This window comes from Plecotus auritus (assembly GCF_963455305.1).
Source record: "Plecotus auritus genome assembly, chromosome: 2".
In the NCBI taxonomy this organism is placed as follows: domain Eukaryota; kingdom Metazoa; phylum Chordata; class Mammalia; order Chiroptera; family Vespertilionidae; genus Plecotus; species Plecotus auritus.
Window position 1 is genome coordinate 38,500,196 of NC_137771.1, and position 21,968 is coordinate 38,522,163.

Consider the following 21,968-nt stretch of genomic DNA (forward strand, 5'->3'; position numbering starts at 1 on the left):
AGTGAAATTGCCAAATTAAAATGAATCATTTGGCCCATAATGGCCGAGGCGCTTATCGAGGGCGAGCGGACCCGCGGCAAAGCCTTATCTCCGCGGCGCACACGGCCCCGGCGCGCCTCGGCCCATGCTAACGAGGCCTGGGACGTGAGCAGGATTAGAGCGAGTTAGCGGCGGAGTCCGTGCGGCGCGCGCGCGGGCGGGGGGAGACCGGAGCGGGGGAGGGCCTCCGCACAAGGACCCGGCCTCAAAATGGCCACACGCGTCCCCCCGTAGCTGCAAAACGTGAGCATTCTAGCCTTTTTCTAGGGGACAGCAACCTGCAGCCTCCCCAGGAATTCCCCAGCAATTTCCTCTCTCTTTTCCCCCACTCGTAGAACAGCTCTCCGCTCCTTGTCCCTCTGTTTCTTTCGAGGGGGGGCATTTTCCACGGACGCCGTCGCGCTTGCCGCCGCCGCCGCCCCTCCCGCCTTGGAGACTCTCTTCCTTCCTTCCCTTTTCTCCTTACGCAATATACAGAAATGCGCGAGGCGGTGGTTGGTTTTCATTTCTTCTTCGTGGTTGTGTGCATGCAGTGGGGTTGTGAGAGTGCGTGTGTGAGCGGTGGACAGTGTGGAACTTCTTCCAAGCGTGGTCTTCTTGGCGATCGGTTGTGGGGTCCGAGTGGGATGGTGTCTGCGCTGTTTGGGTGTGTAGACTTGGATTCTTCGCGGTCGTCCTGCGTTTTCACGTTGTATGTAGTCGTTAGTTTGCCTTCTCAATTTGAGTCTGGTTCTGTGTGTGGGTTGTGTGGCCTTTGCGATTGTGTCTGGATGGTTTCGTTGTTGTGTTCGGCATGTGTGATCTCGACTCGGTGGGGTTGTGTGTCCATGGGCGATTGCCGTTGGACTGATTTCGTTGTGTCATGTTGGACAATGTGCTGGCCTGACCACGTCGGTTTGTGGGGCAGAGAGGAGTTTGTTTACTCTGCTTCCCTTCTACCGGGCTGGACCGTGTGTGGTCCTGTCCCCTGGATTGTGTGCTGTGTGCTTGTGTCCTTTAGGAGTGCGTTTGCACATCGCTGGCAGGTAGCGGGAAAGGCGAGCGAGAGATGGAGGCGCAAGTTGAGGAGGTGGCATGGGGGCGCGGGGAGGGATGTCACATTTTATTCCAAATGATGTATTTGGAAGCCACTGATGGCTTTGATGGGCAGACGGAGCTCCGAGCGGTGGCTGCTCTGTCCGGAGGCCCGCCTGTGCCCTGGTATTTCAGGGATTTGCTGATGAGTGGGAGGCTCTTTCAGCCGGGAGCCCTGGGCTTGGGTTCCAGCCGCACTCGCATTCCGCCTTTGTCCATTTCTGGTCAGTTTCTCCGGTCATGGCTGCTGGACTCTACGGGAGAGGCCGGGAAAAGGCAATGGGCACATTCCCCAGGCCTGGCGCCTCGGGTGGGGACCCTCGGGATCATCTCCAAGGAACATTTTCCCATCCCTTCCCTGGTGAGCGACATTCCCGCGTGGGTCGGGTGCCCGTCGCATCGGTGTCTGGGTCTGGGCTCCGAGGGACGGAGTCAGTGCTGCCCTAGCTCCAGAAGAAATGGTTTTGTTTTGCCAGTTATTGTGGTTTCTAACGTCATCATCACCATCTTATTTTAATTAAAATAATCGTTCAGGAGCGAAGCGGCTTTTTCCTTTTAGCTTCTTTGGATCTATAACAAAGCCGCGCGGCTCCCCCCAGCAGCCTTCTGGCTTTTCAAGCTGCTGGGTTTAGGGTAGGGAGAGAAAATGGAGAGGGACAAACACAGAGGCTCGGTCATACAGCAAAAATCAACCTCGCCCTAAGACCCGGGAATGAGTGCATTCCCCTCGGCCCCCCCCCTCCCCCCTGTGCATTAGAAGAGGAGAAGGAGAATCTCCCACGTTGGATTGAAACCGCAGGGAAGAATTGCTCCTATATTTCCACCAAAAGTCGGGGCAGAAAAATGGAGGCCTTTGCAATTAATCCAAAACTTCCATGAGTGCTCATACACTGGATGATTTAGGCAAAATAAATTAAACAAAACCCTTTGGGGGGAGCAAACTAAATCTGGCCACTGCTGCACGCTGGGAAGCAGCAGTGGGTTTGTTTTCCCCCTCCTTCCCTTCTTGTTTACTGCTGCGAGGCATTATTAGGATTCTTCCCTTCTCTTGGGGTCTGAATGCAGAAAAATCGAAATTCGTTGTGTAGGGATGATTGCGGGGAGGTGGCGTTTATTTCCTTTCTTTTTTAAAAATTAAATTTATTGGGGTGACGTTGGTTAATAAAACCACATAGGTTTCAAGTGTCACAATAAAGCATCATCTGCATAGTGTACCTGGCGCTCACCGCCCAAAATAGTCTCTTTCTGTCTCCATTTTCTCTTTTCTCTCCCCCCTTCTTTCTTGCTTTATTTCTTTATTTATTCCTTGATTTCTTTCTTCCTTGATTTTTTTCTTTCTTGATTTATTTTATTTCTTCCTTCCTTCCTTATTTCTTAATCAATAGGAAGAAAAGGGTCCTGGATAGAGCAAATACCCCCAACCCCCCATTCCTCTTGGGTCCCCGCGGTTCCAACTCCATTCAGGCAGGAAAGGTCTTTGAAATGGGTTCTGGTTTCGTTTTGGGCTGGAGGTAGGCAGGTGGGGGTCATGGAGAGATGTGGCTCAGAGGTTCTGCCCCATGGACCGGGATCTGAAAACTGGATTCCCCTTTTCCAATACACATGCGCCCCCACCCCCCAGCCCCCAACACACACACCCAGGCCAAGCTGCTGCAGACGGCTGCAGCTCCCGCCTGACCCGGTCCCCGAGCCAACCGCGTAGACGCGCCAGTGCTTAGCACACACACTGGGTCACACCGAACCAGACGTCCAGGCTGGAGGGTCCGAAATGCTGGGGCGGACTGCGGCGGGGCTGTTGTTGTGGTTGGACTCCATAGTTATCCCTGATTGGTCAGGTGCAGGTTCTTTTTTATGGGGTGGGGGAGGCTTCAAGCACCTGCAGATGGGGGGCGGAAAGCAGCTCGCGATTCCCTGGGCTGGCGAGGACATGAGGTAATTCCCAGCCATTGACCCCCATTTCTCTCTCGCCCTCCCTCTCGCCCTCCCTCTTTCTCTCCACCCCCATCTTTCCTGGAAACTCGATTTGGGCGCGGCAGACCGCCCGGCACCACACCGCGGCCTAACTGCTGGTCTCCCGGCGAGAGAGGGGGAAGCAAAGACCCCCGCCCGAGACCCGGACCTGGGCTCCCGCCCCTCTCCCACGGAGGAGTGGAGAGCCTATTCAGAAGGGCCGGTCTCCCTAAATATGCCCCAGGTGAGTTTTGGGGGGACGCTATCTGTGGAAATGGTGACCAGGAAGGCCTTGGGTTCCGGCCTGGGTGGGGGAGCTCAGGACGGAGGACGGTCCAGTCTCAGATGGAGGGTGAAGGGGAGGACGAGCCCAGCGTTGGGAAGCCGGGATCTGCGTCCGCCGCCGACTGGCCTCTGGGCCTCTGAGGCTTCCAGAAGGCCCTTCCTTGTTCGACCCTTAGCAAAAACAGTTTTTGTTGGTTTTTAGCACTGGTAAAACCAGAACCTTAGTCCCCCGGGCTGCTACCATCGGTTCTGTGGACGTTCCCCAGGCGCCTAACTTTGGGGCGACTGTATCCCTATATCCGGGTGCGCGGGCTGCCTGCGCCCGCAGATCCGGCAGCAGGAAGAAGGCCGCCGCCAGCCTGGCGAGCGCGGTCCTAGCTCGGTGGGCCCTGACCCGGGCTTAACGCCTAGGGTGGGGCGCGCTGGGATCCCCTCCACCCCCCTAGCAGCAGGGGGAGAGCGGTTCTATTTACTGATGCTGTCGGTTCTCCTGCAAGCTTGGGGCTCCCCCAGGGGGTCAAGCGGGTGTGGGTGCAGTGTGAGGACTGGAAGCCAGGTCTCAGGCGGTGGCCTCGGACGCCCCAGAGGCTGTTTTCACATAAGAAATGCTAGGTGCCTCCCCTCCACCTCCCACACCCAACCCCAGGAGCGCCCCAGAGCCCCTGACTTATTCAGGTGCAAGGACTCCTTAAGGCGATTGGCAGCTGGAGATGAAAACCCGGTGTTGGGTGCTGCGAGCTGGGTCTTGGCTGCACAAAGACGGATGCATTGTAATGGTCGAATTTGCTAGTGCCATTCAGTTTGAAACCTTCTCCCCTTTCCTTCATCTCCCCCAAATAAAAACGAATAAACAAAAATCACTCGGGCTTTCTCTTTAGTAATCTCAAACGAAGCCAAGTGATGGGGTTTAGTAGCTGAAAACCGACAACCAAAGTTGCTTGTGAGGCCTCCTCTGTGGCACCTTCTGGAGCACAGACCCCTGGCCTGGATGATACCAGTTGCAGAAGTGCCCCATGGATTTTCCCGAGATCCGGGAGGGGCGGGGAGTGGTCCCCCACAGACCCTGGGGACCAATCGTAGGTTTCCCACAGGGAACCTGAGAGATACAGAAATTTCTAGGCATCTGGAGAGGGCATTTGGGGCAGGGTCAACTCATCTGGAATATGTACTCCCCTTGCTCCTCTGGGATTCGCTCCTACGCTGAGCAGGGGAGCCTGGAATTAATCAGAGGGTATAAATGTGTCATAAGGAGAGCTTGAGCTCAGTCTTGCGATTGCACTGCACATCATTTGTCACTGGGTTAGAAACTGGGGCTGAAGCACGTGTCACTTGGGCGCATCACGCATTGGGACAGTAAGGTAGGGAAACGGCACTTCGGAGCTTGTGTATTTTGTCACAGAATGGTAATTTCTGGTACATTTCACTGCTGCAGGGGAGCCAGGAGGACCTACAGGTATACCTTGTGTACATTTTTAATGGCCAGTGTCTTGGCGGTTCCATTCTGTGGATACAGATCTATTGTTTCTACCATGATCGTAAACTCGCTTCCAGTGAAGCCTTGCGGACCCATTGCTTTTGCAGCTTGTCTCAGGGAAATTTGTTGTTTCTGGGCCGGGCTTCAGGGCTGGCAGACCCAGGGAAGGAGTGCAGTCTGAATGGCGATTCTCCACTGGTTAGTGTGTCTGGTGGCAATTGAGCCGAGCTTCGGAGGAGGTTTCAAAAAGTCCGGTGTCTCCTCTAGGGTGGGAGGATTGTGCCCAGGTCCACTCCGGTCTTGAGCAGAGAGCAGTGGCAAAATGGAAGCTCAATAGCTGCCGTGAATGATTAGATGGACTCTGCTTGGGGCTGAATTGGAGTTTAGGGTATTTATTTTCTGCTATAAAATACCCCAATTATATAATTCTGAGAACAAAAATCTTACGTTGAACATCTTACGAAGCCCGGAGTTGATTATATTTTTATTTACATATTTTAAAATAAAACAACTTAAAGGCGCCCCCAAACTCTGGGCCCAGAGTCCCATGGTTTTTTTGTTTTAGTTCTTAATGGGGCCTGGCTCCACTGGCATCAGCGCAGGTGCCGGAAGAAACTGCAGGAGTGCTGTGCGGGGCAGTGGAGCCTCTCTGATTAACCTGCAGTATGGTTGTGGAGGAGAGGAATGGCCTAGGCTCCAGGGGTATACAGAGAGGGCATATATGGAGGATAGTGTAGGCAAAGTGAAATCAGAGTTCTGGTTCTGCTCTGTGGCACATCGGTGTGGCTTTGGGCAAGGCAGCGGTCCCCTGGAGGGCCCAGTCTCCAAGTCAATAATAATGTTTACTTGAGCCATTGTGTAGTGCTTTTAAATGCATAAGGAGATATTTCCTAGAGGACAACACTAAGGCAGAAAGGGGTGGAGGAGGGCTGGAAGAGTTCCAGGACTTTTAGGGCACCTCTTCCCAGGTGTGGATGGGAGCCCACACCCATAGCCTCAGGGGCACCCTTTGAATGCGTTAGCTCCGTACTGCCTCAGCCAGGCCTCCCTTCCAGACCCGACCTCACTTCAAGTCCAGCTGAGCAGAAGAGGGGAGTGTGCAGGGAGGTAGACCAGGATCATCTTCATCCCTCCCTGTTGTCTCACCTTCAGTCCTGGGGGGAGTAAAGGGAGGCTGGGGTTTCCAGCAGCTACACAGAAGACACCCCTGCGGGGGGTGAATATATGCTGAAATGGGGTGCTGATTCCCCGGGATAATTCTCTGGCAGCTCCAGCAGAGTGGACCCCAGGCTCTGCAGCCTCCATTCCCTAAACTCCCTACTTGCACCCCACCACGTTTCTAGGTACATGTGTGGCGGTAGGCTGGAGGCGGTATTGCTGAGAGGTTCTTAAAGAACCCCCAACTCCGCGGGACAGATTCCCCGCCAAAACCAAAGGTGGGGGGGCGGGAGGAACTCGGTCGGGGATTTGTTCCCTCCTCTTCCCTTGCGGCCCGAGAAGGGGACGGGGTGATATTTCTCTCTCGCCTCTTTCTACGTTTCCTTCCTCCTTTTCCCCCGTCTGTTTTTCCTTCGCTGACTGTATGCCTTTTCTTCCAAAGTCTCTGTTGTCTTTCTCCACCTCCGTCCTTCTGGCCCTCGGTCTCTGTTTCCCAGGCACCTTCCCCTCTTCTCCCAAACCACAGACACCCCCCCCTCCCTTTCCTCCCGCCCCAGGCCCGCCAGGGCGTTAGGCCCCGAGGGCCAGTGTGTGTCCACGTGGCTCTAAGTCTGTCGCCTTTCCTCACTTGGTGCGTGAGTTTCTTTTTCTGCCTTCACTCCCTTACCGCATCCCACGCGTGTCTGTCCGTCTGCCTGCAGGATGACGGAGCGGCCGCCGAGCGAGGCGGCACGCAGTGACCCTCCACAAGAGGGACGGGAGGCGGCCGAGGCCCGCATGGCCCCCCCGCACCTGGTCCTGCTGAACGGCGTCGCCAAGGAGACGAACCGCGCTGCCTCGGCCGAGACCCCAGTGATCGAGCTGGGCGCGCGCGGCGGCCCGGGGGGCGGCCCCACCAGCGGGGGCGGTGCCGCGCGGGACTTAAAGGGCCGCGACGCGGCAGCGGCCGAAGCGCGCCATCGGGTGCCGACCACCGAGCTGTGCAGACCTCCCGGGCCCGCCCCTGCGCCCGCGCCGGCTCCGGCCCCGGCGGAGCTGCCCGGCGACGGCCGGATGGTGCAGCTGAGCCCGCCCGCGCTGGCGGCCCCCGCCGCCCCCGGCCGCACGCTGCTCTATAGCCTCAGCCAGCCTCTCGCCTCGCTCGGCAGGTCAGTGCCCGGTGGGAGGTCGCGGGGAGTGGGCAGCGGGTAGTCGCTCCCGGCCCCGGGGCTCCCCGTATGCACTTCGGGGATGCTTGGCTGGAGCGCAAGAAGAGAGGGGGTGTTTTAACTCATGGGCGTCAAAGCCTGGAAGCCCCGTGTGCGAGCGAGAAATGAGCCCGTTGTGAGCTTGTGTGGAAGCGCGCGCAGATATGGGGGTGCCTTGTGACTGCGGAGCGCCTGGGTGTGGGTAAGCCAAGGAGGGAGAGTGCAGGCATGTGGCTGGGTGTGAGCAGAAGAGCAGAAGTGCGGTGTGCTGTGTGGTTGGGAGGTAGGGGATGGCAGGAGGGAGTCCCGTGAACGTGAGTACCAGGCAAGAGTGTGTCTGAATGTGCTCCACTGTGCAATTCTTCTGGAAGCTGTAGCCTACTGGGGACAGGATCTAAGGGCGGTTGAGAGTGGGCTCCCCACTCTGCATCTGAATCTCTGCTCTAGGGTCTGGACATAGGTGGTGAAGGCCTAGTGGGGGAAGCAGGGGGGGCTAGAAGAGGTCAATCCGGCATGGGGAGGAACAGGGGGGACATATGCAATACTTTCAACAGTCTGTTTGGGGAGTGGATCCCTTCCTCCTCTCCCCAGCCCCTCTGCCCCTAGCTGTGGTCTCTGGCCCCAAGCTTTCCACCCCTTGTTATGAGAGAGTCCTTTTCCCTGCTGAGGCCACTGAGAAGGTGGAGAAAGGGAGGCAGGGTTGGGGTGGGGATAGGCAGATGATGCAGGGATACACAGTGTGGATCAGTCAGTGAGTCTGCAGGAGATTCCAGAGAGAAGCTATAGAGAGCCCCAAGTGGGTGATGGGGGGGTGGGGTGAGTCAGGGTTTCCTGTCTGTTGCCTCTCCACAGACTCCATGGGGCCAGGGTGAAGGTGGGGGGAGGTTGGAGGGAGGAAGCAGTGTGCCCTTTTATGGTGCTGGAGTTGCACACCACCAAGTGTGAAGGCCATGTCTGCTTGTGTGAGCACCTGTTTGAAAGTGCAGGTTGTCTGTGGATTGTGTGGCTTGATTTTTGGGGGGGGGGGGAAGTGTGTCTCTCTGTGGGGTTTGTGTGTGTTCATTTTTGTGTTTGTTCCATATGTTCACCTCTGATGTGTATGTGTGTGTGTGTGTGTGTGTGTGTGTGTGTGTGTGTGTGTGTTTCATGCTCCTTCTATCCCCAATTCAGGTGTGAAGGGACCAGGGTTGCCCTTGTTTTTCCAGGGGTAAGGGGCTCAAGGACATGCAGGGTGATTGCTAAGGAGCCTCTGTCTCACCTCCACCCTACATGTGATCTTGTGATCTGCCTGCTCCTTCCCACAGCGGGTTCTTTGGGGAGCCAGATGCCTTCCCTATGTTTGCCACCAACAACCGAGTGAAGAGGAGACCCTCCCCTTATGAGATGGAGATTACTGACGGTGAGTTTCTGCCCCCACCTTTGTTATTTGCCCCTTATGCTGGTTAAAGCCTCCAGAAGGAGGGATCATGGGGACTACTCCTCGGTGTCTCATGTGGATGGGCAGGCTACCTTGCGACCCTAAACTGCTGGAAGTTGCCTTGCAGCTGAGCTGGGATTAGAGAAGAGAGGACATGGGAGTGAAGACATGTTGTGACATTTAGCCCAAGCCTCTGAGGGTCAGTTGCAGTCCCCACTCCAGCTCCATTCCTACACTCAGCAAGGATCCTGGGGGAGGGCAGAAACACAAGGTGCTCCCACACTAAGCACTAACCTCAGGGATTCCTTGCACTTCCTTCCAAGATCTCTTCAGTCTAGCAGGGGTGGGCAAACTTTTTGACTCGAGGGCCACAATGGGTTCTTAAACTGGACCGGAGGGCCGGAACAAAAGCATGGATGGAGTGTTTGTGTGAACTAATATAAATTCAAAGTAAAGGAGCGGAAGGGAGAGCAAGAGAACCGGATAGAACAGCCGGATCTGGCCCGCGGGGCCGTAGTTTGCCCACGGCTGGTCTAGAGTCTGGAGTTTGCTCCTAGCCTGGAGTTGCACCTTCAGGGGTCTCCTTTCAAGTCCCTACATTGTGGGGCCCTCTTGTCCCATGTTCCACACTCAGGGCTGAGACCTGGAGTTCCCTTCCTGACATTATAGATTCTACACTGCCCCTTGCTTCCTCAGAAGGGCCCTAGCCTTGCTATTATACACTGCCTGAGTAATCTTTGGCTCTGAACTTGGGGAAAGGGGTTAAATGAGTGGGAAATTTGGAAGACTCCTTCCCTCTTCCCAAGGTTGACCTTGATGTGCAGATGGGGCCCAGCACCAGGGGGCAGGAGAGCAGGCTTTTTAGAGCCCAGGGATGTGGAGGAAATCACTGGAGCTCCCAGTGCTCAGCCAGGCTGGAGCCTGGGCTCCTGAAGGAAGGGCACCTGAGGCCTTGGAGCCAGGCTGAGATTTACAAAAGGGGCAGGTGGGAAGGATGGGTATTGAGCAGGAGCTTCTGGAGGGGAGCCCATTGTGGTCTTCTGGAGAGGAGAGAGGCTAGAGTCTGGACAAGGAACAGACCTCAAAAGACCCAACCAGCCTGGGGCGCAGGGGTATAGGGCCAAGAGGGAAGAATCATGGGGTGTCCGTGCTGCTAGGTTAGAGAGGGATGATAGGTATGCCAAACAGGAAGTAGGATGGACCAGGCCTGAAGTTCCCCAGGAAAGTGGCATTTTCTACAAAGGGCAGAAGCATGGGAAATTAGGCACAGAGGAAAGGAAGGAGATGGGAAGGGGGCAAGGGTTTGGGGGGAGTGCAGGAGGGTTAGGGAAGCCATTACCCATAATGTTACCGATATTTACTGAGCACCTATTCAGTGACCGGCCAGAGAGAGAAAGAGGAAGGGGCTGCGTAGGAGCAGGATGGACACACTGAGGAAAGAGGAAGGGGTGAAGAGGTGGGCAGTTCTCTTAGAAGGATAGATGGAAATGAGGGTGAAGGTGCAGGATAACTCCACGGACTCTGAAATCAGAAATTTAACCAAAAAGGGTACATAGTAGTGGAACTAATACAAGGTCTAAAGTCAGGATTTGATGTGGTTCCTGTTGCTGAACTTCTCTGGTTCTCAGTTTCCTCATTTGTAAAGTGGGGAGAATAATAGCTTCCTCACATTATTGAAAGTACACAATGGGGTAAAGTGTTTTTGGGGTCTGCTCGGGGTAGGTGCTCCTTCTGGGGCCTGTCTAGCTCCATCTTTCCATCTTTTATTTACATTGAGCCTCCTGTCTGTTTATCTTTTGTTGCTTGTTCACCATCTGTCAGCTCCATTAAGGTACCCACCTCCCCCACGCACCTAGGAGCTCCCTCAAACATCAGCCAGCATTAGTCATGGAGCAGGGGCTGGTTCTCCCTGTGCCACAACTGAGGGATTCCTCCCCACCTGGCCTGGAGGCTGAGAACAGCAAGTTATTTCCTCTGAGGCACCTAGGGTAGGACTGCCCAGCACAGTGGTCGGCAAACTGCGGCTCGTGAGCCACATGTGGCTCGTGAGCCGCGGTTTGCTGCTCTGTTGACTAATGAGTTTGCTGACCACTGGCCCAGCAGGTGTGCTGTGTTCTTCCCAGCCTGGGTCTGGCCTTTGGCAGAGCCAGCTGGGCTGGGGCCTGTTGGGATTTGGAAAGACAGCTTCAGAGGCACTGTGGCAGAGAATGAGTAACCCTCCCTGGGAAAACGTGTGTGTGTGTCCATGCCAACACTTTCTGCTTGATCATCTCTCTCCTACATGTGTGCATGCATACACACACACACACACGCGCGCGCGCAGGAGAGAGATGATCAAGCAGAAAGTGTTGGCATGGACAAGCTGGGTCATAGAATGACCTTGGAGGCGAGTTCTTCTCTGTCCTGGCCCCAGTCTCCTTAGCTGTGAAATGAGGAGTAGGTGTTAGGTGATGTCTTAACTTTTCCTTTCTTCCCCCCTACCCAAGTTTCCACATTCTGAGGTCTGGTTCCAAGGATCATAGGAAGAGAACGAACCAATAGGCCAGTACTGGCAGTTCCTCCAGTGTACAGAGCTTCCTGAGGACTGCTGGGAGCCCAGCTCTGTGTTGGGGAGGAAGCAGCCACAGCCCAGGAGCTCAGGAGCACAGGCAGGGCCCACCTCTGTCTTCCCTGGCTTTGGAAATCCCAGGTCAGGCTTGGACATAGCACAGTGCTTTGCACACCATAGATGCTAGATACATGCTTGCTGGTGTCTGTCACTGCTCTGCAAGTCTTAGTATACGAACGCAGTGAATATTGATCAGTGCATATAATCAGTGCATTGTAGACATGGAGAGACTGAGGCAGCTCCCATCTGCCTTCCTAGGGCCTCAGGCTGAACCTGTCCATGGCTGTCTCTCCACTCCTTTCTGGGGGAGAGAGCCTACAGGGTAAGTCCTTTTCCTTCTGTTCTCTGCTCTCTCCTCCATTTCCCTACCTGCCAGCATGATCAGTCAGCAAACATTTACTAAACCCTTACTCTGTGCTTTCTATCACCTTTACAGTAAAAATCCCCACACCTTACTGCAGGGCCCTAGGAACTGGACTTAGCCTACTCAGATCTTACCCACTTCAGCCATTTTTCAACTCAGGGCCTTTCCACATGCCATTCTCTCTTCCCATGCCTGGCTGGCTCTTCTTCAGCCTTAAGTTCTCATCTTATAGATGTCACCTCCTCCAAAAGGCTGCCCCCAGCCAACTCAGCTAAGCACAGTAGCTCCTTTCCATCTTTTATTTACATTCAGCCTCCTGTCTGTTTATCTGTTTGCTGCTTGTTCACCATCTTTCAGCCCCATTAAAAGGTAAGCTCCAGGAGGGCAGTCACTGTCTATTTTGTTCAGCATTATTCCTTAGTGCCAGGCCTTCTGCCTGGTTGTTAGGAAATAACTGATGCACAGATAATAATAGCGAACATGTATTGAACAAATGTTTAATCTGAGGCAGGTATTGTCTTAAGTACTTTGCCTGTGTTAGTTGTTAGATCCATGTGATAATTTTATTCTTGAGTGATTAGTATTATCTCCATTTTACAGATGATGAAGCTAAGGCAGAGAGTTTAAATAACTTTCTCAGAGTCACTATCTAGTGAGTAATAGTCAGGAATTGAACCCAGAAAGTCTGGCTCCAGAGTTTGTCTTTGTAACTTAGTGCAATATGGCTTCTTGGTAGAAGTAAATGAATGAATATGTGGCCCTTGTCCTCAATGTCTCACAGTACAGAGAGATAATCATAGAAGCATACAGCAATGATCAAGAGTAATGGAGATCCAGGGATTGTAAGGCTGTGGTGGTTGGTTAGATCTCTCTGGATGGGTTGAGGTAAACTAGGTTTTGAAGGATGAGTAAGAGTTTTCTAAGTAAAAGGGAAGAAGGCATTGTAGGTTTCCCAATGAATGGTTTTTCTCCTTCCCCATAGGAGAAGATCCTTGGTAGATTTCCAACCCATTCTCCTAACCCTTGCCCCCTTGCCCTCCAGGTCCCCATACCAAAGTCGTAAGGCGCATCTTCACCAACAGCCGGGAGAGATGGCGGCAGCAGAATGTGAATGGGGCCTTTGCTGAGCTCCGCAAGCTGATCCCCACACACCCCCCAGACAAGAAGCTCAGTAAGAATGAGATTCTCCGCCTGGCCATGAAGTACATCAACTTCTTGGCCAAGCTGCTCAATGACCAGGAAGAGGAGGGCACCCAGAGGGCCAAGCCTGGCAAGGACCCCATGGTAGGGGCTGGCGGAGGAGGTGGTGGGGGAGGCGGTGGTGCACCTCCAGATGATCTCCTGCAGGATGTGCTGTCCCCCAACTCCAGCTGTGGCAGCTCCTTGGATGGGGCAGCCAGCCCGGACAGCTACACAGAAGAGCCTGCACCCAAGCACACAGCCCGCAGCCTCCATCCTGCCATGCTGCCTGCCACTGATGGAGCGGGCCCTCGGTGATGGGCCTGGGACCATCCTGGGCCAGCCAGGAGGGTGCCCTCAGGCCGCTGGGACGGTGGGCTTCAAGGCAGGTGGGCAAAGACTGGGCAGCTCTGAAGTAGGGCAATGGACTTGAACTTTCCTTGATGCCTGAACTTTGGGAAGCCCAAACTGCCCTGGGGCTGGCTTTTCACTTCCTGCCTCAATAGGAGAAGAGAAAATGGAGAAAAGTGGTAGGTACTTTTTATGAAGACGGCACGGTCTTGCCCCTTCCCCAAATCCCTAAGACTTCTCATATAAGAGGCTTGAGTGGCGCTGCTTTTGGCCTGGAGCTTGGGAGCCCTGTCTTTGCGGAAACCTGGGGTTGTCAGCTCTCACCTGAGGCATTCAGCAATCTCTGCCTTGTCTTTAGCCCCTCCCAAGCAGGCTGGGTGGCTTTGGTAGCCACTCTACCCAAATATATAGGTACCCAGTAGCTGCCCATTTCTTGAGCCCCATCTTCACCCAGGCCCATGTTGGTCCATTCAGCTTGCCAACTGCTGTGGAGTCAAGCCTCAAGGTGCCTTCTTCTTGAGGGCCTGGTTGAAGAAGATGGCTGGTGGACCACCTGCTCCCGGTTAGCTGGGCCAGAGGGGCAGAAAAGCCAGGGGACCGAAGCATTGCTTTCTCCCCACTGACATTTGCCTTCCTATTCCTTGTAACTGTGGGGACTGGGTCTGCAGCTGTGAGCATGTCCCTTGGGCTTTGGGTGAAGGCAGAGAAAGGAAAAAATGATTAGAGGGAATTGAGCAAACACTATTTGGGGCTCATGGGCTTCAAATCCTGGTAGTGTCTCAGAGCTACTCGTCACTGTTCCAGCGGTGAGCAGATGCCAGTGTGCTGATGGATGGGTTGGTGCTGAGAGGAGATGGGAGCCCCATCTGTGCATTCTCCAAGATGCTCAGAGGTCCCGCCCCGCTGCAGGATGTCTGTTAGCTAATGGTCTGGTCGGTGTTTTGAGTGGAACTGAGCACACACTCTGTCCTAGGAATTCCTGGCATTTGGGATTTTTTTCCTGGCACTTGGGATTTTTAAAAAATTTCATCTATTGTTGGGATCTTTAGGTAGATATGACCCAGGATCCAGCTCCACTTCTAGGACATGGGGAATGCAGTCAGAGACCAGGCCCCAGCTGAGACCCGAACGGATGCACATTCACTGAGCAGAATCTTAAACACCCTTCGACCGTGTAGCTTTCAGTCATCATGGGTGTAAATGGGAGGCTAGCTTAATGCAATAGGAGTGCCCCCCTCCAAAAGTTGTACATGACATTTTTGTAAATCAAATCCTTATACTTAATCTTTTAAAGAAATACTACTACAAGTCCTTTTGTAAGTGAAGAATCCTTTTGTAGAGTGGACCACTGCCCCTCGTTGATCTCCTGTGTCAATCCAAGTGTCGGGGTGTGGTTTTCTTAAGGTTAGGCCTGCCTGTGACCCGCATTCAAGCCCATGGAACAAACTGCACACAAGCCCTTCATACCTGTCATTGTACCCTCAAGTCACCCCAGCCGTCTCCCACCAGGCTCTGCCTTTGAGGTCAGAGGGGAATGATCCAATGGCCCGACCCTGTCCATGGCCACGTGGAAGATCTTCACACGTTTTGGGTTTCAGCTCAGGCCTTGCCCTCACTGTGATGGGGCCTCGGGTACAGCCATATGCAGACAGGGAATGACCCCTGCTCCCTCCTTTTCTTTTTAAGTTGTGAGGATTGGGAGCACTGTGGTTAACCCTTGTAGCTCTCTGTCTGTGTCATGTCAGCTGCCCCAGGTCATATTTTAATGAACATTAGGATGGGTTCCTTTCCAGTACTTGGAAGCTCCTGTGAGGCATCCCATCTGTAAAGATGGAACACCTGTCCTAAGGCTGCGCTTGCTTCCCGGTGGGTTAACTTGACTTGGGGCCACAGTGCGGACGGGTGGATGGGCTTTAGGAGATGGAGCACACATTCTGTCAGGAACTCAAGCTTCTGGCTCCCTTTCCTCTCACAAGTTATCTCTAAGTGTCAGTTTCCCATCAATACCCTGGCTCTCTGCTCCTAGGACTGAATGGACATGAAAGTAGAAGCGTTCTGAGACCATAAAGAACTCGGTTGCCCTTAATCCTGAGGTGGGGTTTCCAACCCTGAGTTCAGGGCCTAGGCAGTGGGCCAGGCTGCCTGACTACACAGCTTGGGATAATGTAGGTTCTAACCCACTTTTGCCTGAGTTATCTAGATTGTTCTCATTTCTCATAATTGACCTCATTTCTGGCTCATTCCAAGGCAAGGTACAGGAATGAGAATGGATAAGAGATATGGCAACATGGGTAGAATATGTAAAAAGTAATGCAACCACCTAACACAGGCCTGGGTAGGGAAGCACAAGGCTTTAGGTTTTTGTAAGAACTATAGAAGATCCATATTTTACTTTCATTTCCAGCCATTCACCCCATCATACCCTCTCCCCTGCCTCCTCCTCACCCATGAAGAAATGGCAACATTCCAAGAATAATATCTGTACAAAAGGGAAAACATGGGAAGGTTTAAAAACATGAGAATAAAAATGATGGGGGACTCCCATCTTTTAAGAAAAATGTATATTCTTTTATTTGTAGTGGCAAATGAGAAGATGGTACAACCTTTATCTTTTTCCAAAAACAAAACCAAGGGCACAGAATCTGTAGTCAGCCGACAACTATCTCGGCCTTTGGGGGTGGTCTGGTCGTACTTGTGAGGCCAATGGTACGTGGCCCCCGCTGAAGGCTTGCCCCTGCCCATGTACATAGTGCAGTGTTCCTGTGGGCGGGCCCAGCACTTTCCGTCAATGTTGTACTGTACGTGATGAACTGATGAATTACGTTGGTCTCTGCATTTTTCTGCAGAAGAGGAGTAATCGCTCCAGGTACCTGACCTTTGTACAGCCCAGAGGCCAACACTGTGGGCGTGTGACTCTAGCGACAAAACCCATGTGGTGATGATGTGTGTGTATATATAAGGATATATTGGGAAGATTTCTAAATAAAAGTTTTACAAAGGGGACTGGACTCTGTGCTTGCATGTTGCACCCTAGGCCTGAGAGTTGGGACATTAAAAAGAAAGGTGTGGCAAGAACCTGTCTCCCCTGAAATGGGGACCTCCAGGACTCAGCTGTCCTCTGAGGGGGAATCCCCCCTCCCTGAGGCTTCCTCAGTAGGGTTTCCATTCTTTTCCCGCTTCTCAGCATTGTGCACCCACGCTTTCCACCCAGGGTGGCCCCACGGATATTCCACTCTGTGTCAGGTTCAGCTCCTGTGGGTGGGCAGTTGCTTTTACCATAGGTTCAGGACAGATTCAAGTCTCACCAAAGGAGGCTCCCAGGTTTCCTGATAGCTCAGTTGAGACTACAGCTCTAATGCCTGGCTCTTGAGGATTGAGGGGTACAGGTCTCTCACATGGGGCTCAGGGAAGGAGGTCGAGGCTTTGGGGGCAGTGAATGGAGGCTTAGGGATGGGAATGGCATTCAGAGGTGGGACTCTGGGTTATTGGGAGGCCTCTAAACGTGGACTGTTGGATCTTTAGTAGGTCAGGCGGGCATTTCCAATGGAGTACCAATCCTTCTTTATTGCATTCATTTAACAAATATTTACTGAGCATCTCCAATGTTCTAGGTCCTGGGGATCCAGCAGTGAAGAAAACAAAGATCCCTTGTGTAGCTTAAATTCTAGCAAGGAGACAGTAAACACACACACACACACACACACACACACACACACACACACACCATCACAAATGTGTTGATTATATGGTAAGTTGGAAGGTGATTAGTATTAAGGAAAATAAATGTGCCAAGAAGGGAACTCAAGGTGCCCACAGCTCCTTCGGGTGAGCTTATCTCGTCCCGCCAGGTTTGGATCTTGACCCCCCTGTCCTGGGTGTTTCCAACTGTAGCTTTGAGGGCAAAAGCACAACAGCACTTGGGATCAGGCTCTGGCCTGTAGGGAAGCTCTTTGGGTCTGGAAGGCTGTGTGTCTCTCCATAGCCCAGGGCTAGGAGGTCCCCAGGCAGCTGGGATGGTGAGACTGAGCTCTGGGGCAGGGAGGTCAGCGGGTCGTGGTGGTGGCAGTGGTGGGTGGCCCGGGACCTGTGCTCATAAGCCCGAGGAGCAGCATGATGAAAGGATCAGAGACAGACAGAGAGAGGCTGACACAGCAGTGAGAGAGGTGGGAGGACATTGGGAGAGTGTGGTGGTTCAGACGCTAAAGCAAGTATGTATGTGGGATTAGCCAAGCCCAATGCCTCTGAGAGGTCAAGCAAAAAAAGGCCTGAAGTGTTGCCTGGATTTGGCAATGTGGAGGTCGCTGATGACTTTAGTGAGAACAGTGTCTGTCAGGGGGAGGGGTAGAGGTAGCAGCCTGGCTGTCATGAAAGAGCACTCATTTCCAGAAGGTCCTTTCCCAGGAGCGGGCGAGGCTGTCCATGTCTAGAGAGGTCAGGAAGAGCCCATCAGCCCTGTGGCACCAAGGAGGAGACTATGAAGCTATGGAGTGCCCAGGCCCCGGGGATCGTCTGGGCTAGCATCCGTATCTCCACATGGGAGATGGAGGCCCAGAGGGGAAAGGAGTCTTCCCAGGCCCACATGTCCCATAAACAATGACAGCTGTGGCAGGCAGGGCAGGCCCAGGCTTCCTGCCTCCCAGGACAACCTGTACCCACTGCAGGGAAGGGCCCACACCGGGGGTCATGCCTGAATGGCCTGCTGATCTTTCCAGCCTTCCTTCATCACTCTGCCCTTCATTCTCTTTGCTCCTATTGTCCTATCCTTTCTGTTCCACGCTGCAATTTTTTCTTTTTCTTTTTTTTTTTTAAATATATTTTATTGATATTTTACAGAGAGGAAGGGAGAGGGATAGAGAGCTGGAAACATCGATGAGAGAGAAACATCGATCAGCTGCCTCCTGCACACCTCCTACTGGGGATGTGCCCGCAACCAAGGTACATGCCCTTGACCGGAATCGAACCCGGGACCCTTCAGTCCGCAGGCCGACGCTCTATCCACTGAGCCAAACCGGTTTTGGCATTTTTTTCTTTTTTATAGCTGTCCAGTTTTTGCACTTTTTGTTCTACGCATCCTCTGCTCCCACCCTCCTTTCATTTGATTAACTTGTCCTCAGCACCCAGGAATTTATGGGGTCAGCCACCTCCTATGTGTCCCCACAGGTTCTCATTCACTCTGTGTGTCCGCTGTTTGTCCACTTGTCTGCTTCCCGATTCAAATCCAAGCTCATGAGGGCAAAACCATGTCTGACTTGGCTCTTTCTCTCTGGTGCCCTATGTTAGATCTGGCCCAGGTCCCTTTCAACATTTGCTGAATATTACCCTGCATGGAATATTCTAGTGCGGTTTTGAGGGCAACATGAAATGAAAGAGTGAGGGGAGGTGGATGGGTGGGAGACAGGGTCATTTCTGCAAAAATGCCTGCTCCATTTCCCCCACCCCTGCCCAACAACATGGTCCTGGGCTGGTAAGGGGTGGTGGACAGCTCTGCCCCTGGGGTGGCAGAGGGTCTTGGGCTGCTTTTGTTGGTAGGGGGAGTAGGAAGGCAGGATGTGAGTTTTCTCAGGCTAGACACACCAGTTGCCTGGTTATCATATTGGACCTGGATGGGGAAAGATGGGGGGTGATGAAGCTGAGGAGGCTGTTTATCTGGTCTGCTCATAGCCTCCTGCCTCCTCATGCTGCCCACTACCCTCTTCCTTCTTGCAAAACAGTGAACTGTTTCCCAGCATCCAGCACACCCCTCTGGCCTGTGGCCCATGTGAGCCAGGCAAGCACCTCTGACCAGCCTGCTGGGGACAGGCCCTGTGCTGGGCACCATGTCCTGCAGTAGAGGCTTGGTCATCATGATTCAGAGTCAGGAAAGGACTAAGTCAAGATGGCCCAGGGCATCCTCTCCATTGCCCAGAGGAGGAAATGAGAGGATGGGGCTTCATCAAGGGGACCTAGGATTTGAATTCCGGTCTGAGTCCAGAGCCAGTGTTCACTGCCCCTCAGGAGGAGTAGAAGAGTGCCCAGTAGAGAGTTAGTGGCTTTAGAGCAGATAGGCCTGTGCTGTGCCATGGGGGAGACAGCAACTCAGCTGGTCCAGCCAGCTGCCCAGGGCTATAACAATCAGTGAGGGTTCTGGAGAGCTTGCCTCCAACAGGTTCAGCTTGAAGACAGGCTCCTGGGCAGTAAGGACAGTCAATGTGCTGCCAGCACCAGGAGGGAAAGGCCAGGGCACAGGTGGACTGAGCAGGAAAGGCGGCTGGGCCACAGGAAGATTCAAGCCTTTGGGTTAGACTTACCTGGGTTTAAGACCCAGAGCTGCCACTTACTGTACCTGCTGTGTGACTTTGGGTAAATCATTTAACCTCTCTGAGCTTCAGTTTCCTCGTCTGTTAAATGAAGATCTTAACACCCATCTATAGGGCTGCCATGGGATTTCAAAATAATATATGTAGGGAAGGTGTTTGTGTTTCATAGAAAGCAGCCATATTAAACCTCAATGCTGGAATGGGGTTTGGATAGGGCTGTATGTGGGAATGGCAGAAGAAAGAAAAAGGGCAGGGGGAGAAGTGGGAACACTAGCTGCTCACAGCAGCAGGGATTCCTCTGGCCTGCCCCATGCTGGGCAATGCTGGCGAGCAGCTTGAAGGAGCTTGAAGAGGATGCTGGGCAGGCTGCTTGGAGGAGGTACTATTCCCTTTCTTCTAGGTGCCTTTGTAGGGAGTTACATCCTGTCCCGAGCCCCAGCATCTTCTCTCAATGGCAAATTCAAGTTACTCCAGGGATACTGGTCCTCCCTCCTGGGTCCCCTACTCCTGCCCAGGCCCCCTGGGGTCAGGCAGGGCTGCTGGAGCTACCCACTGCCCACTGCGACATTCTCTTTGGCTCCTCCTTTCTCTCCCCACTGGCCTGGTCCGAACCCTGCCTCCCTCCCCAGCTCCTGGCCTTCTCTGTCCACACAATAACAGGATGTGATCCGTTCGAAGAGAGGAAGTGGGGAGGACGGCAGTGCTGATAGTGCATTTCTGACTCCCCACGCCTCCCCTCCCCTTTGAACCAGCCCCTGAGGCTACCTCCTCCCCAGGGCCTTGCCCAGGCCTCTCTCTGGTTTTGGGAGGGATGAGTTTGGGATCTTCAGGCTACACCCAGGCCTTTGTAAGCCCCTGGAAAGATACACACGGGCCCCCTGCAGGACTTGCCCTCTTGGCTCTAGCTTTGCTGCCTGGAGACAATTGAGACACTCAGGGAAGCCTGCCTGACAAGCTCCAGGTTCTACAGTATTTTCATGAACTGCTGGAGCCTGGGGATGGCAGGTGGGTCCCCCAGCCTCCACCTGTTTCCCCGTGTCCACATGAGCCTGACCCAAGGTGGTGGGGAGACAGAATCAATCAAAAGGTCCTTATCAAGCATTGACTGTGCCCTGCCTTACACAGGGTGAGGGATGGGCTGCACCGATGAGGAGACTGAGGCTCCGAGAAGCAAAGGGACTTGTCTAAACTCAGCATGGACTACGAGCTAAGCTGGAGCTAGAACCTAGATCTCCTGACTCCCAAACCGCACTCTTACCCCTTTAGCCAGTGCGGTCAAGTCGAACTTTCTGTGATGATGGACATGTGCTATATTTGCCCTGCCCTGTGTGGTAGTCACTAACCGCAGGCAGCTGCTGAGCACTTGAAAAGTGGCTAGAGCCGCTGAGGAACTGAAAATTTTATTTTGTTTAATTTGAATGAACTTATATGTAGACCTATTAACATGCCACTCCCCCGGGGTGAAGAGATGCTCTGTGGATCGTCAGTGAAGATCAGGGTATGGCAGAGGCAGGCAAAAGGCTCCAGATCCCAGACCCCGGGAGCTGCGGAAGAGCATGTGGGTCACTACCGGTCAGCCTCACTACACTTACCCCAAAAGACTGCACTTTCAGTCCTGCGGTCTCACCTTCTGTATCTCCCAAGAACCCATTGCGAGGGGACAACCGCCCTCATTTTACAGGTGAGGAAACACTGAGGTCAGAGACTGTCAGTGAATCGCCCAAGGTCACGTGGGAGCCAGTTCTGTCACCCCATAGCCTGTGGAGTCATGAACCCTGCCAGGATCAGACAGGGAAGGACCACACAGTTCCAGCCCTTAGGATGGGACCATACTAAGGGGAAATCATAGGAGGCCTCCTATACACTGGGGGAGGGAGGTTTGGCTATTTGTTATTTTGTGTTCCCTGATTCTTGGAGAAGACACAATCCCTCCTGACTCGGTCTATTATGCAGATGGCGATCTGACAATAACATCCTTTCTTCCTGTCTGCCTCCCTCCCGCCCGCCCTCCCCCTCCCGCCATCCCATTACTGAGCCCCCCACCCCTTCAGGACCCCTGCCTTTCTGAGACCCAGTGGAGCGAGCGACGGGACCAGGGTGGAAAACCCTTTCCCACCCCATGCCTGGTGACAGCTCAGCCAGCTGAGACCCCCGAAGCCCAAGGTCTGCAGCCCTTCCCAGCTCACCCTCTGCAGCCTGGGACCTGTGGTGCTCCTGGGTCCCAGGCTCTGTCGGGATCTCCCGGGGCCAGGCCTTCTGCCCTCTGGCTGTTCCCACACAGGCTGGCCATGGCTCGGGCTCTGAGTGCTCCGCCCCTTTCTCCAGCTGTCCCCTGGGAGCTGCACGTTCAATGGGCTATCAGGCTTCCCAATCACTCTCACGCCCCCTCTCCATTACCCCTGAATAGGTGGGATTCAGACAGATACAGGCATTCCCAACCCCAAGCCCCCAGGCAATCTCGCCTAGGAGGGCCTGGGATCTCATAGCTCTGATGTGCTACCTGCTTTACCCTGCTCAGGGCTGAAGTCCTGGGAGGCAGCAATTCTGTTGTTTGGTGAAGGCGTGTTCTAAAGCAGCAGTCTAAAC

The 21,968-nt window shown here is 53.7% G+C and overlaps 1 protein-coding gene across 3 annotated transcripts; it reads left to right on the forward strand.

Annotated features, from left to right (window-relative positions):
- Positions 1 to 159: 159 nt before the first annotated feature.
- On the forward strand, positions 160 to 16,089 carry TAL1 (TAL bHLH transcription factor 1, erythroid differentiation factor). 3 transcript variants are annotated; one of them, XM_080655952.1, is made up of 5 exons: positions 2,856 to 2,948; positions 3,150 to 3,307; positions 6,682 to 7,128; positions 8,472 to 8,566; positions 12,599 to 16,089. In XM_080655952.1, the coding sequence occupies exons 3-5, from the start codon at positions 6,683 to 6,685 to the stop codon at positions 13,051 to 13,053; spliced, it is 996 nt and encodes a 331-aa protein (XP_080512078.1). In that variant the 5' UTR covers positions 2,856 to 2,948; positions 3,150 to 3,307; position 6,682; the 3' UTR covers positions 13,054 to 16,089. The 3 variants fall into 3 exon arrangements, with proteins under 3 accessions (XP_080512080.1, XP_080512078.1, XP_080512079.1); XM_080655954.1 differs by lacking the exons at positions 2,856 to 2,948; positions 3,150 to 3,307 and adding an exon at positions 160 to 282; XM_080655953.1 differs by lacking the exon at positions 2,856 to 2,948 and having other exon boundaries at positions 3,073 to 3,307.
- The last annotated feature ends 5,879 nt before the right edge of the window (positions 16,090 to 21,968 follow it).

Coding starts and splice junctions, on each gene's coding strand:
- TAL1 (XM_080655954.1), top strand. CDS start 6,683: ATGACGGAGCGGCCGCCGAGCGAGGCGGCACGCAGTGACCCTCCACAA. Junction 7,129..8,471: donor CCTCTCGCCTCGCTCGGCAG/GTCAGTGCCCGG, acceptor TCCTTCCCACAG/CGGGTTCTTTGGGGAGCCAG. Junction 8,567..12,598: donor TGAGATGGAGATTACTGACG/GTGAGTTTCTGC, acceptor CTTGCCCTCCAG/GTCCCCATACCAAAGTCGTA.